At 40.0% G+C, this 16,919-nt stretch overlaps 1 protein-coding gene across 3 annotated transcripts in view; it reads right to left on the minus strand.

Annotated features, from left to right (window-relative positions):
* Window positions 1–4,727, minus strand: part of LOC132263332 (neural-cadherin) — a 159,128-nt gene extending 154,401 nt beyond the window's left edge. For 2 of the 3 annotated variants that reach the window (XM_059763042.1, XM_059763044.1), the window contains exon 1: window positions 3,566–4,494. In XM_059763042.1, coding sequence (XP_059619025.1) covers window positions 3,566–4,391 — 826 coding nt within the window. In that variant the 5' untranslated portion in view covers window positions 4,392–4,494. Of the gene's footprint in view, window positions 1–3,565 lie in introns of all 3 variants that reach the window. The other variant, XM_059763041.1, reaches the window with a different exon arrangement.
* Window positions 4,728–16,919: the final 12,192 nt, after the last annotated feature.

Here is a 16,919-nt window from a genome sequence, read left to right on the forward strand (position 1 = left end):
TCGCTTCGTCAGCACAAACATTAAAGTCCAACATTAATACATGAGACACAGAGATTTGGGTGCCATACGGCCACTCTGGCTCGTTATCGCAATGGTATTGCCACGGTGCAGTTCAATGGTCTTAGTCATTGTCCAACATTAGCATAAATTGTGCGACTGTCGCACAGTTTTCAATTTAACATTTACTCCTTCATGCATGGCATCACGAAATTCCGCCTAACTCTTTTCACACTGAACGGACATTCTAACAACTTGATCGAAATGTCTATTTTCAGCAAATGAGTTGCACTTCAATCTGCCTGAGAACAATTGAATTCTTTGAAAAAATCAAATTCACTTAATAGTAGCAACATAAGGAATTCAAACTTCACAGAATACTGCGATAAAACTGGATAAAAGTAATATTTTCAATTGAATTTCCGGTCTATTTCCTGTCTGGAAGTATTCAAAATCGTGAGTTCAGATTTCACAGCATTGCGCTTTTGCCATCCTCAATTTATCAGTACATATGTACATACTTATATTCTCCTTTATGTTGATCGTAGTTAAAAGAGACAACACTCTAATAGAAAACTCTTTAGGAACTTTTCGATTTCAATTAACATTCCCCAGTCACACTCTAACTTCCATTTCACATATATAGATTTCATTGTGGGGAGAAAAAAAAGTCTATTTAGAGGCATTTTTGCTTTTAAATCATTCACGCTTATTGTGTACAACCAATTTATTAACTCGGATAATATTCAGCAGGCCCACATTGTCTTCCTCGAGCCTTCGAGCAGCGCCGGTCGCGGGCTTTTTGTGGTAAATTTGATGTAATTGAGAAGTAGAAGAAACCTCCAGCATCCATTGAGGAAGCTGATTTTTCACTTTGCATTCTTTTCTCTCACTCTCGTGAACTTCTTTTCAATACATCATCCACACGGCAGTCTCTTCACACTGAACAGAAGGGCCAGAGCAGAGAAGATAAGGAAAACAGAGACGTAGATTAGCAGAGTGGATGGCAAGACGTCGTGGAGTTGCACAAGTAAGAATAGAAAGTATATATATATATACAGCCGTGAAAAAAGTCCTCACACTTCCCTCTCGGCAAATCCGTGAATAGAGGTCCAGAGAAAAATGCCAACGAAGAAAACATAAACCCTGCGGAGCTGCAGAAAAAAAACTGTATATTCCCTTGGACAATATGAGAAAAGCATAGAAACGTGAAAGAACAGGAAGTTGAGAATAAAAATCTCTGGGGGAAGGAAATACAAGTACGACAGAGATAGAGCTAAGAGGCGACCAAGTACAGGATCTGAGAAGTATTTTCGGAACTTTTTTTCTGAGCCATATTTCTCTGCAAAATAAACTAAAGTGAAAAACAAGTCGATCTCTCCAGAACCGTGAAATATGGACAAGACAAGAACTCGCTTCATTCACACACTGTCCTCCTCATTATTATTAATTACCGTGGTATCCTTTCAGCTCTCCTAGGAACTTCCTATACATTTTTCCCCACTTTATCTGGAGTTAGCAAGGCGTAAAATTTATCTTATGTCACTCTCCCACTCTGAAAATAATATACGCCACTACACAAACTCTCCTCCAACTACATTATAATGATCTAATTCCATTTTATAACACCCTCTCCTCATATTCTACCAATATGTAAAGTGTTCACAATTACGCCTTAATTGAAAGTGAATTATTCCTCTATCATCGCTCATAATGCAATTCATCGCACAAAATTCTGCTGCATACGAAGCTCAAAGAGGAGACTCAGGAAAGTGAATTGACAACACCATCAACGCCTGGAGAGTGAGAGAGATTCCCTCGGCAGCCCATCAATGAATTTATTGTTGAGCATGGCCAAAAACCAACAGCAGATGAGGGACAAGACCCTGAAGTAATCAAAAGCGTAGGGCCATTAAAAAACGAACTCGATAATTATGATCTTTGGAAGGTTTGAATAGAAATTCAGGGATTAACCTTTTGAAGAACCCCTTTTTTCGATGCCAACGCATACTCATAAAATGAAGTGTGTAGAGCATTACATGCGTAAATCCACGGGATTCGTTAAAGAAAGAAAAGCTTAACCCATCAAGAGAATCAAAGTGACTGACAAAGATTTGGCTGCATAAGATAAGGGACAAACATATATGTAATTAAAAAAAATGATAGAAATAACAATCGTTAATGAAAATTGCAAATTTGACATTTTATAATGTATGTCGAATGCTATAATTCAAATGTTAATTAATTTAAAGACAACATCTCTTAACTTAAGAGAACCTGCAAATACCATGAAAACAACTTACACTCGCAGCCTAAAATATTCAGTTTATTCTAAAAACATTTTGCACACAAATTAGTCCAAAACACCGCTTATTAATAAATGCGTCTCCCTTTTATAAATGAGCTTCGCAATCTCTCTAACTTCAATTTGCAATCCCCCTTTGAGTACACACACCGGGCTTAATTGAATTTCAAAATGGTTTGTTTGTTGTGTTTCCCACAATTTCAGCCGACACCCTTTCGACATTCGGACTCAGCAAAACCATGGAGGGTTTTGTGCGCAGATGGGTTAAGAAGTAATAATGAAATAGTTCATTTTTTACGAGGTCTCTAACTTCTTACTCGATGCCACTAATCACATTGAATGAGTCGACCTTACATAAGGGCGTGAGTGCAGCATTGAGATGTTCCTCACTCCGTGGCTCGCTCCCCTGTGAAACCCGAGAGAGGCTCGAGCTGAAAATGTGTGGCTGGCGATGCCATGTGCCAGGCGCAGCGTAAAATGACGTCGTCAGCGACTCACACATACACAACACAGGGAGGGTGAAAAGTGGTGAATATGGGTGGGTCCCACACGAAAATTTCCCATGAACTCTGCGTCGATAAATAAATCATAATAATCATCTATGAATCTCATGTTGCAAATTGGATATTTTGCCCATGGACCAGCGGCCATACAATGGAGTGCTCTCATTCCTGGACAAAATTGTTATTCATGGATTCGAGACGAGAAGAGAGCGTCCAAGAGGCGTAATTTCTGATACATTGGATGACTTTTTTCTTCGCCAAGCCCGAAAATGTCCTGAGATTTCTCATCCATTCCCAGATACCCTATGTATTTCATCACCCAAGCAAAACCCCACCCGAGAGAAATGAGATGATTCTGTACAAGCGATGGGTGAATTGTCTACGGAACAGTGTCGAATATTCCAAGAATTGATATGTTGTTCAATATCAGTGTGAAAAGAAATTATATTATATTTATAAATGTTAAATAATGACAACCATTTACTGAATTCATTTTTTTATTTATATAACCAACAAATTACTACTTTTTGCAGTAAACAGTGAAGCTTGTGAACTCTTCGCCTTAAAAATTAAAACAAATTAGGATAAAATTGCTATTGCATTCATTTACACTTTATAGTGTTCAAGAAAGTCTTCTTATAACTTCTAACATTAAATATTGACCTAATGTTCATGTAGACAATTTACCCAACTCTGACGAATCCATGGAAATGCAACCGCAACCCATATAGAGAATAATAATGAGGAAAAATGGACTCACCATTGTGTCCGGAATTTGTGATGATCACCCAGAAATCGATGGTCTTCTCGGGTCCCAACTCTTCGTAGTCCCACTTCTTCCTCACTCTCACCGCTCCATTCGCCTCGACGCCCACCCAAATGTTCTCATCGCGAATCTTAAACGTCTCCCTGTCCGTCTCCTTCTCTAGCTGGAACACAATCTTCCCATCGACATCCCCATCGGACTCCGTAAATTCAATTCGCTTTGTTGGACGCACTGCTCGCGTGACACGACGCTTATCACGACGATGCGAGTGCTGATTGATGGCGTCATGATTGAGATGCTGCACAATCATGGGTATGGGCTCAGGAGCAACAAATTCTATGAGAACTCGTGCCGGTTTGGCGCTTGACAGACTAGGAGAGCGCAGATCATGAGCTTCCACCTCCACAAGAATCTCCTGCATATCAGGCTCATTGGCCAAGAGGAGTTCTCCAGTCTGTGGCACTATGATAACGTAATTGCTGGGCGTGAGGAGCTTATAAGCTACTTTGTCTCCATCATCGTCTTTCGCTTCAACATGTCCCAATCGACTGAATCTTGGCCAGGAAACTGAGGAATTCCCATGGAGATCATTGCTCTTTACACCAGCCATTGAGAATTTGTATTCGGGGCGCGTGAACACGGGTCGGTTGTCATTGACATCCAGAATAGTGACGGCAATCTTGGCAATAGCCTTGTTAATACCCTCCGAATCTGCAGCTTCAATGGTCAGCGTGTAGTCTTTCTTCTCTTCCCTGTCCAGAGATTTTGTCGTCACCAAGATCACCCCATCGGTTTTCTCACCCTCACCAATGGATATCATGTTGCCAACCTTTTCCGTTGTCAGATCCTTAAGGGCAAATGCGCCCTCGTCATTGCCCGAAATAATATGATAGCTGATGGATCTGCTGCCGCTGGCGGAATTGGCCTGTAGATGAGGGATTCCCTGCACAGGTACGCCTGCTGGTTGATTCTCCATAACCTCGCCCACGGTGTCTAAAGTTGCTCCTGGGAACCTCAACATATCCTTTCGGTCCATCACAAAAAGCTGCAAGTGATGCGTGGCCGTTGAATTGGGCGTCTCCTCGAGCACCGTGAGGTGAACTGGTTGATTGACAAGTGGCGACAGATCTGCCGTTGTCATCACCACCCCATTTTCCAAGACGGTGAAGTACTTGGAGTAGGAGGACTCGAGGAGTCGGAAATTGAGCGTCTGGCCATGCGTCAGTTGATGCAAGGAAGTCACATTCGACGGCTCCAGCTGCTTTATTGTATAACCAGGATATGTGTCATGCGGCAGCACCAGAGACAAGGCATTCCTGGCCACCTCAAAGTCCGCAAGAGGCGTCTGTGTGGCATCTTCAGAGCCCAAAACTGCTGCCAGAAGCGTTGTCAGCAGCAAAATACCACACCATCGCCACTCTTTCTTCTTGCGCATCTTTCCACCACCACTGAGAACCAACATTACGTCTGAGATAATGTTGGAACTCCGATCGTCCGATAAGTCAATAGGTCGGAACAACAGTATTCGTGTACCTCCAATTAGACAGTCTTTGTCGGCAATTGGGCCTCCACTAGTAACTCTCTCTGTCACACAATTCAACTATATCTTCCCAAATCACCCGCGATTCTGTCTCACACTCCCTCTTTCACCTTTTTCCCTTCTCAGTGCGGCAATTGAGAATCACTCACTCTGCACAACAGTCGGTAGCATAAGTACACACCATTTGAAGTCATTAGTCCAAACAGGCATCCGGTTAATGAAGCCACTCAGATACGAGATCTCCTCTGATTTCCCACTCCAGCTGTGTTCGCCGCCTCGCTGACGAACTTATGTGTATATGCACGGAAAAATAGCGCCACACTATGACACCATTGTCGTTTCAGTCACATCACCTGAAATTCAATAGAACAATATTTCATTAGTGGCAGGGAATCAGTGGGTGAGTATTCAATTGGGTGTGTTTGTCTCTCACTTTCCTCACCATTAAATCTATAAATACAATTAATTGACATCGAGACATTTATCACGATGCTCGAGGGGCAAAACATAAAATCTCAATGACCATTGTTTTCATCCTCTGCCAGCCTCTCTTTTGTCCGCAACGTGCAGCAGATAAATTCAGTCATTTAATCGATTATCTCCTCAGAAATAGCCGAATTTATTGTAAATTGATTTTACGCAGACACCAGCCGAGATGCTGCACGAATCAGCAATCGCTGTAAGCGGACATAATTCAAGTATCTTAATATCTGTGAAATTTAACCTCTTTATAGAAAACATTGCAACATCTCTCACAGTCAAGGTGATAAACAATGATTAAATCAGATTTACTTCATGAAAAAATGTGTGACTTTGTTGTCTCGGCAAAAAGCTGTTGAAAATCTGGAGAATGAATTGAGAAGTATGGCATCAAGACATGAAGTAACATTAGCTGATGAATTTCCATACAAATGGACTCAATTAGGGGTATTTTATATCCAGCGAATATTCATTTTAGCGTTTTTGGTTTCTGTGGAGTAATTTCGCAAGATCAGATACGTCAATTCTAATCAGTCGCTTCATCGTGGAGCGCTTTCACCCAAAAGGCCGCACATTAGAAGAGATTCCTTGTTGAATCGCCGAATAATCAAATAGTTTTTTCCCATAGAGGCTCTTCAGACCAAAGAGAAGAGAAATATGGGAATAAATGGAATGGTGAGAAAAAGTGTCCCCACAATACAATCAATGACAATAAATTTGCATGATACTATTCTACAATAAATCGATTTTGTTCTCTCTCTATATCGCGTCGTATATCTCATGTCGGACATCAATGAATTGTAAAAGGCAACAGACATAAAATAGGCGAACCCGCATAAGCATGACAAAATCATTGATTTTTTTCCGGGGGGCTCCTCAATGGCACCACCGCCGACAATCGGAACTCCACTCTGTTCCCACATGACACCTGTGCATTGCGATGAATAATACATTCAACAAATTCTTCCTCTTTCTCATTCCAGCGCGTCTGTCCATTTGTTATGATCAGCGGCGGAAGAAAAGGCGCACAAAAAGGCCAACAATATTTCAACAGGGAAAAAATCACGTATAATGACACTAATGCCAGAGAACAAGATGATCATCGAGGCCCCCCAAAGGTGTAGATATACACTTTCTTGTGATCAAAACTCCGGCAATCTAATTGTCGCTTGCTCCCTGATGAGATCGCAAGCAGACTTTCGTGAGCAAAATTTTATCAAAGAATCATAATTTTAACCTTCTATAGGCTGTAGAAAAGTAATTGCTTAACTTGTCAGAATTCTTTAAAACTGAAATTTGAAAACCATCATGATATTGAGTTCTGCAAATAGGCAGTAAAACAAGAATTGCAATCTATAGCTCGAAACCCTCCATTTCTATGAATGCAAAAACCATTTCGAATGCTTCGAATAGCCACTGAGAGAGCCTCAAATAAAGTGCTCAGAATAATTTTCCAATACAAGTTATGATAATACACGGACAAGGGTTATATTGAGATGGAAATATTCGCACTATCGCACCATCACGAGTAGCCCAACCGTGGGATTGATCGGCAAAAAAGGCCAGAAAAAAGAGATTAAATTTTATGGTAATTAGTTTTGGCATCGTCGCATGATTATTATTTATATTTTTTCCGCGTGTTTCCTATCTCAAATACACGGGTGTACCGTGGAAGACTCACTTATTGATTTTCGTCGCGTCGGTCCAGACTCGGCGCTTCATTTTTGCCCTCTGAGTCGAAGTGAATTAAGACGATGGCAGAAAAAAGGCCGACACTCGATTAACTAACAGCTTTTGGTGTTTACTTTACAACACACCGAACAAATCTCCGACTTCTTGGGGCACACCATATTAATAATGAACAATTAATACAAGCGCTTCACGCTGTGATCAGCGGAATTGATTTAAATGACCATGTGCAAGAAGTGGATGGAATGATAGACAAACATCGCCGTGAAAATGTCTTCCAAATGGAGATACAAGAGAACAATAAATTGCCTTTTCTTCTCCCTACAATTCAACCTCATATGAGCACTAAATCCACCGCTTTGCGCTATTCAGATTCAATTCAATACCGCATATTATCTGTCTAATAGAGTAATTATTTCTGAAACTCCAGTCACTAATGACTCGACATTTATCTTGCATGGAACTCATAAGATATGCCTCACAAAAGCTCCACATATTCTTTTAGATTCATTCCGTAATGATTATTGATATTTCTCATCCCATTTCTACGGTGTGACTATTTGGTCCCATGAGCGCATTTCAGTTTATCTGTGGAAGGAAAATTGCATTTTCCACTATGCTTGGAAATCCAATACTCTCTTCTGAAACGTCTACCTCAAACTCAATTTAAATCCAGCACGATTTATAGAAAAATCCGATGTGGTAAAATTGGGTAGAAAGAGGGTGGAAAATTGAGTACGAGAAGTCAATATTTGATCTATCACAGCACTATTCGCATCTCTATTTGCGGAATTGACGAGAAGAGTGTCACAGAAAGATATTGTAGGGAAATTTAAAGTTCGTGATTCTCAAATATGCATCAGATTTCAATCATTATCACCCCCAAATTGCACCTCGGTGCCACTCTTGAAGCACCCCACCGGGCAATATGCTTGTAATATCACTTTTTCACTGTCAGCAAAACAACTGGCGACAAAACTCTGTCATTTATCAGTGGGATATGCGAAGAGTGGATTTTACCGTGTTAATGATAATAGGAGAGTGATTAATAAAAATTAATTAAAAGCCATTAAAAATTAAGAAATGTCCTCTCCCCAGTGTTAAATAATTACATTCCTATAATATTGTTATTGTGTATTAATGGGAGTAATAAATGGGAAGTGTAGAGCCTGTGCTCCGAGGGGCGGCGAAGTGAGTTGATTTTGGTATTGAATTGAGGAACTTTATTCCATAAATATGTTAATTTTGGTAAATAACCCGACAACACTATGCCATCTCCACCTTCATCGAAATCTCACTGGGTATCCCAATAATTCTCCGTGTCGATCTCTCCCCCTCCTGTCCCACATGCCATCATCTTCCGCGTCCTCCTCATCCCAATTTTCTTCATCGTCGCGCGGTATTTCATGTGAATTTTGTATATATAAAATATTACGGATATAAAACCGAAAAGCACTTAAAGAGTCCAGAATTTTTCTCTCTCTCTCTCTTTCCACAGCTTCGCTCCATCTCGCCTTGACAATCTTCTCATGCAAATGAGAACTGGAGTAAATTTGAATTTCTCACTCCAACCGCAGCATTGCTTAAAGTCTCTCTCTCATCCAGCCAACAATACTCACTCATCATCATCATCATTATTTGCCCACCAAAGAACAAGGCAACTTAATGGAGGTGACGAATTCACATTTTGAGAATGTGACAAGGAGCAGGACAATAACAATGTAAATTATTATTAATTATATCATGAAATATTTCTCCATTGTCTATTAAGACATTATCAACATTTTTCCATCTCCACAAATCCCTAAGCCAAGACGTTCTCACTGAAAATACCACCTGATGCCACGTCGAAATCCCGTGGCGAAAGCCATCCACACAAATTTCCCATAACAGTTCATATCCCGTAAAAATATTGCACTGCCAATCCAAATTGGGAGCCGAACAAGTCATTTCCATTACTAACAATCGATTTTAGATACGAGATGAAATATATTAATTCGAAAGCACTCCTTATCTCTGGTTTGTTTTGATGAATACACAAACACGCTGCGTTGTTTATTCTACTTCTTAAATAAACGAGAGGCTCCTTGTCAATGAAGCTGAGATGCTGAATTAGGATGTTATTATCGCCAATTGACTTGCAAAAACGCTGTGTTAATAATTAGAGATAAACAGCTACATTGACCCATATTGTGTTATTCGCAATCTCGCTAACTGCACTCAAAGTTGCATTTGAGTAAATAAACGAGACTGATTATTAGAAAATGTCGCGTTGAGTAATTGAGCAGAAGATTTATAGACTTGTTTAAATTTAATGTAATACATAGAGGAAAGCTAGGCAATTCCGTATATTTTCAACGGAATATTTCACATTGTCCGTTAAAGACAAAATATAAATGAGAAATATCAAGGAAATTGATAAAAATCATTCTGAACTCAATGGAAAACTCTTATTTATGATTCTCTCTGTTTTCCCTAAATCATATTGTGGAAAAATAAAATTTCAGCGCAATAATTGCTTATCATTGTCTAATCACAAAGTGTCTAAAACGCAAAAACTGAACTTTGAAATTTCTCAATAATCACTTGACCTAATTTTTTCAAAATTCAAATAAATTAATAACATATCGTACTGACTATTTCAGACAAGAGTGTCAATTCCCCATTTTGTGCGCCAGGACGACAAACACACACACACCGAAAATGCACAAATTGTAGAAAAATGGCAAAGAACACGGTTGAATTATTGTCTTTTTCCCATCACCCAAAATGATTCTCAGAAACCAAGAAGTGTTGTGTGGCGAAAAAATGGATCGCCATGTGTGAACCATGTGTCAAATTGTCTTCCCAAAGCATAGAGAAAATCCCATGTGGAATTTACATGAGTCGCCTCATGAATCTTCTGCTCTGCCACACTCCGTGATAAGAGCCCAAAAGAGTGAGGAGATAAATTTGTGTGATAGGATTGCCCGTGGCTCGGGGAGCAAACGAAAATATTCATCGACCACCACAGCAATAATGAGGTTTTTGTAGTGACTTCGTGGATGTCATCTTGCTCTCCATCTCACATGCCTTCGTTGGGTGCCATAAAATCCGATTTTAATCAATGAAACACGATTTGAGATGTTAGGATCATTATAAGAAGATCAAATTCCATTACAATAATTTGTGATATTAACACTTTTGTCAATTTAGATACCATAAATAACCACCTGAAGACGACACATGAATAGAATTGGAAGCTGAAAATGCCATGCGATGATAGAAAGGCTCCACAATGCTGGCCATATCGATCATTTTCATCCAGAAAGACGCCTCTTAAGCCACTTGAAAAACCAGTCAAAGATGAATACAGAATTCAAGAGATATTCCAGAATGATGAGAAAGAGATTTGGAGAGAGAATATTGCTCCAAAGTCACAGAAAATATAGTAATATCGAGCACTTTCGGGTGTGTCACCTCTATTTGTCTACCCGATTTGGTGAAGACCAAAAATGCGCGCAAATCCCACAAATTTATCCCGCAGATAAATCTTCTTTTCAAATTTGAATTGCATTTCTCAATCATCATAGTTGTAAAGTGAGGAATTTTAAGTGGAATACCTGTGATGTGAATCTGTAAAATAGATCCCAGTGGCAATAAAGCGTGACTTTGTAGAAGAACACATAGATATATTTCTTCAAGACATAGTCCCAATAAATTGTATGCATCTTCGAAGTATTTATGGCATTATCAAGAGCCAAGAGCCTCACAGTATTGACCATAACGAAATGTCCCAATAAAGGAGATGATTTTGCCTTTTGATCTAATCTTACAAAAATGGATTATAACACTGTGTGTGGAAATCACTTAAGGCAGACGCAGTTTCGGGTCGTAAAAAAGCGAAGAAGCACATTTGAACCATTCTCAATGAGGAGGCATCAACATAACACCACAATTTAATGTGATTGTTTGTGTACGTTTGATCTTAAAAGCATCTATCATATTTATCGACACCTTCGAGCCACTCTTGCGCCTCAGTGGCCATTGAGCTCAATCACACAATAAGAAGAGTTTTTATCGACAACTCAAGCCACCCGATTGACTTCCAATTTCCAAAGGCAAATACCACATCATTTCAGTATTCAACGTCATCAACACATCATCTCATGTGTCAACATATCATTCTTTTCTCATTTTAACACCAACAGCCAATTCTTGAGGTACTGAAGAAAAAACACGCGCGGGGTGAGTCATTGGAAGAATAAAGCACACATTGCCAGAAGACAGCAAAATTTATTAGCGAATTGAGACTCTGAATCTAACAGATTGCTAGCCAAATACTTCACCAATTGAGCAACGGAAATTGATAGTGCGTCCCAATCCTCAGAAAGTACCAAATTCATTGGAATTCCACACCCCTCCTGAGAACACGAGAACTACTGTTTGCATGGCTGATTTAGTGATTGAGAAGTAACAGAAAAAATCACAGACAAGAAAGTATAAATTTATCAGTTTCTGCGCTAAATGACTTCACAAGAAACTTTTGACGTCTAAATAGCCGGCAAAGAGCCTGCATTAAAACGTTTTGGAAAGGGCGGATCGTGGAGCTTTTATGTCATATAGTTAATTGAGAAGTGTGAGAAAAGCATGCCCGACGCGCAGAGAAATATTAAACAAAAATGAATTAATTTATGCTAATTGAATGAGCAACTCTCTTTTGCTACTCTCATGTCCAATTCCTGCCCATTCTTCGTGATTTCGGCCTCTCAAAATTCTGCTTTATAGCATGTTGTCTCTCAGGCCTCTTTTTTCCATCGCACACACCTGCCATTTTCCACGGGTTGATTCCTCTCTCATAGTTCCATATTCGGCAATTTCTATACGCGATGCGCCTATGAGAACCGCGGAATATTCACTGCGATGTCGTACAGTAAATTTGAAAAAAACACGACGACAGTTCACACCTGAACCATGGGGAGATATCCCCATAATTCAATTAAAATCTCCCCAATATATTTCGCTTTTGACTCCCACATGGAGGCATTTAAAACACATATGAATTCAACACGCCAATAATTCCTGCCCTCCGGGGAGGAAGATATATGTAAGCTACAAGACGAGCGAGCGAAACATCAATCGAGCGCCATGGAGTTGAAAAGACATCGCGCAAAAGGTGAAGAGCGAGAGCGACTTTTGGTATGGCGTGTATTTCATCGAAGAACACCCAATATCAATAATTTTAACGGGATTTCATTAGCAATTAAGGTGAGGCGCATAATATATCGGTCATCAATCGCTTATTCTTCCACCTTCGTTTGCTTTTTGCACTCCCCTGCCATCGATGACGAACGATATTGGGAGTAACTCTTTGAGATATACTCGGAATTCTCTGCAGACTCTCCCTCAACATGCCGTTGAGGAGTAGAAAAAGGCACGAAAATCAGCGAAATATTTCACCATTCTTTCAAATTCCATCCATATATGAAATGAGAAAGTTCGGAATTTTGGATTATATCTCGAAATTTTCATCACCTTAAGTCTGAGATAGTGATCATGTCAATTGAGATAGTTAGAGAACATAAATTACAACTTTTGGAGCGATCCGAGAATCGATTGGACCGATTGGACAGATTAATTCAGCAAGAAAACCTCTCGATAGAAATCTAAATGCTTTCAGTGTGGATTATGTATGTCTCGAGAGCACGATAGATTGCTTGTGGTCAGGTTGACTTGAAGAGTAAAGCACACCTTAATCCTGAATCATCATCTCAAATATCATTTGATATTCCAAACGCGTCACTTGGCCCAGAAACAGCTACAGCTTCGCTGCAAAGTGCTTCAAAATGGTGAATTGCAATTTTCTCTCTCTAACCACATGCAACCGAATGTGAAAAGATGCATCTTGGCACTAAAATGCCACCTCAACACCCCGCATTCTGGGTGTAACATGGAAATTCGGTGAGATGGAAAATTAGAAGGGAGTCGGATCGGATATGAAGCAAACTAGACGCACTATAATTCAGAGAAGACAGCAATAAACTATCGAAAATACCTCAATTACACTTAATTGCCAGTTTCTGGCCATCTGTAATCGTCCCATTCACGCACCTTTTCAACATAGTGCACAAGAATTTTCAGGGAAGAGGCCGCTTTTTAACCGTAGAACAACCTTTCAACACCTCCCCAATAAATTATCGAGTAAATTGAATCACGCAATTTTATCCCGAAAAAACCACACACGAAACTCATTTCTTCTTGCAGACTCTTTTTTATTTATTCACACGGCGGTGGAAATAAGGGGTAAATCATCGGTGCACTTCATTGTGCGCTTGCAATAGATAACTTTTTAGTTCCTTCATCATCCCTATTTCAATGACACATGGAACACAAATTCTGCACGACTTTATAGTATGAAACACTCCGCTTAAATGTGAAGTTTCATGAGGAGTATTGCAAGCATTCCCCTCTCAGTATATCAAGCAATGACAGAATCAGCCATCGAATCAATAAAATCTTGCAAAATTCACCCTCATTTCATCTCAATGTACACAAGTTCGCCCCTTAGAAAAACTATGCACCCAAAAAAACCTCATATTCACACCGAACAGATGCACTATTAGAGCAAAAACTGTCGCATAAAAAGTTATACAGTGATTTTCGTCACTATGTATCTCTTCTGTCTCCCGTTGCATTAAACGGTTTCGAGCGGTGTGAAAATGCAGAAAAACAGACCCCAAAAGTTCAGACACAACAAAATTGCAATTTGATTATTGAGCAAAAACTCTGGCTATATACATATGTACATACATAATGCATGTATTTTGTTGACGGAGGAATGAAAATTTCTGTTGCACTATTTATTTATCTGTGTGCCAGAGATAAAAGTTCGGATAGTTAGAATAGGTTTTTTGGTTGCTTCGGTAAAAAGGTTTGCGCCGGCATTATTTATGCAAATTAAATCAAAATTGTAGTTTTCACTGCAGTTGAAAATTTCTGCTCTCAACATTGTGTGTATATGAATATGGTAGCAAAGGATTTTGCACTCTCTCTCTCTCTCTTTCTCTTTGGATTCCTCGGCGGGGCAGCACACGGACACCCACCATAGAAGCCCCCCAACAGTGCGATTCAATGACTTTTATTGTGAGTTTTATCGAACAATTTTTCCTTCGTGTCGGTGAAAAAGATGGAAAAATCAACCCCACATTTTTTTTCCAACACGAGTCAGAATGGAGAGAGACGTGGAGAAAATGTTTGGGGTGGTTTTGACTGGGAAAAAGCACCTTCATGAGCGACATTTTCCAGGCGAGAGAGAGAGAGAGAGAGGGGACATTTTGGGAGAGAGGCATTTTCATGGTGGAATTCCACATTCCGCAGCATACATAAACATTCTCCTTCAACAATCAGGAGTAAAAGCACAAATGAAAAATATGAGAGGAAGAGAGAGAGAAACAGTCTGAGAGAGAAATGTGAGAAATGGTGAAATTTTGGGGAGGGTGTGCAAGAAAATCAACTTGAAAAGCTCCCACTTCTTGCAAGATGGAAGACAATTTGGGCAGTTGAGTTTTCACCTCAAAGATGCACTTGAGAAGCCACTTAGGAGCTTTCCTCCGTATGAATTTTTTACATTTTCTAAACTATACATTGTTATATACTTAGAAAAATTCGAAAGAAAATTCCACATGAGAATTGCTGACGCATTGAAAGCATTTCCATGAGTACTATGAAATTCAATCTCAGAAGGGTGGAAACAACACTGCAAGAAATGCACTAAAGACACGCAAAAATGCATAAATTAGCACTGCGATAGGAAATACTCACACATGTGGCCACACATTGCGGAAAATGGATACTGAGGAGAGCAATTCGCTAGGGCTCACTCACTTCCCGGAAAATGGTGATGAGCACGGGTAAATCTTTGGTAAGACGCCCCAATAAGCCACCAACTGGGCAGAAGCTATCAAAAGAGCGTCATTACTGACACTTTCCTGCTGATTTTCTTCCCTCCAGGGTCAGCACTTGACACTCTTTGAGTCACACACTCGAAATCACCGCAGGAACAAACTAATGGGCAGCAATTTTCACAATTTTCACGGAATTCCCAGTGAATTTCCGCTATAATTCCACTTTACCACAACTGTGGGTGGATTTGTGCACTTTTTCGCGATATTTTCAGCACTTTTTGGCCAGAAAAGTCCAGTGAAAAGTGATAAAAATGCCACACCACCGTCTCAGTTGTGATACACCCGATGAAAACGTACCTACTTCACACTCGGGAAAGCTGCACGAAAAATTTTGTAGCTCAAAGCCAAAAACCGTTTTTGTCGTAAAATCAATAAAATCCACCCCTAACGTCGACGGCAAATGCACGAAGTCACTCCCGAAGTGCCGGATGTTAATCTGCCCATCTCTGTCGCACTCACTCACCCACCATCCCCTAACATAGTAAGGGTACTTGTTCATCCGTCGTACAACTCTAAATCGCTGCGACTGCGCGACCAAATTCACCATCCACAACCACCATGACATTCTAGGGTAAATACACTCGCCATTCCAATACTACGTAATTTCATATAACATATGAAATATGCAGAGTAAAAACATCGTACTACAGAGTCAGCCCGACAGACGGAGGGTGAAAGAGAGAGCGGAGACAGTCTGAGAGTTTGATGACTGAAGACAGAGTGAGACGTACACACAATTCCCACTATCATCCCCCGAAACGTTGCACACAACATTTGAAATTCCACAAAAATTACACTCCAAGAGGGTGATATACGAACATTTTGTCCCTCAGCCTCATGATTTCCCTAAAGACGACGAGAGTTGGGGCAGTCTTTCGCTATAATCATGCCCGAGGGCTGAATTGAGGAGTGCATGCATAATTGGGTGACCAGAAACTTATATAGGGAAGATTTTACGAGCGCGCCAATATATTTTCCGACTTATTAACACTGCGCGGTAAGTCGTGCATGTACGTATTTATGATATTACTTCTGACAAACTGAGTAAATGACACCAAATATCTCAAGTAACGCAAGACGCCGATCAATTTTTACAATTTAGATCAATATGTAGTATGATTAAAACAGCTCTAATGGCCTAAAACTAAATCCTCATGGTAAAATTTTTTCAAATCTCATTTCCTAAAAGTATCGTTGATACCTTGACAAAAGGATTACCAACTAAAATTTTCTATATTTCATTTTAAAACACTTTGTGTACAATTTTCCATTTTTCCCTTGATAGTCTCATATTTGTTCTTTCGCAATAATTCTCAATCGTGACATCCATTGAGCACTTTTCCTTTGATCATTGTCCCTTTGCCATGATGCTTTGTTACTTTGGGTGGAAGTACATAACACGAAGGACTGTTGGAGATTTTCTTCAACACTCAAACACCCTTGTCTTGCAATTTCTCCATCGAGCATAATCGTGCTTGTGGCTGAAGGAGCTTTTCCTATGAGGGGTAGAAAGCTCACGGGGAGGAGTTGCGTGTGAATTCAATAAACACGAAAGGAGCTCTTGACCACGAGAATGAATGGGGGAGGAAAAGTCATACATCTCACTGAGGAGTTCCATGGATAAACTCTTCGTGCAATTTTCTTCACCCACCTCAGCCTCCTTTCCATCCGCAAGCAGACTTTATGTACACACCGA

This window comes from Phlebotomus argentipes, unplaced genomic scaffold (assembly GCF_947086385.1).
Source record: "Phlebotomus argentipes unplaced genomic scaffold, Phlebotomus argentipes genome assembly contig_15, whole genome shotgun sequence".
NCBI classification, from domain to species: domain Eukaryota; kingdom Metazoa; phylum Arthropoda; class Insecta; order Diptera; family Psychodidae; genus Phlebotomus; species Phlebotomus argentipes.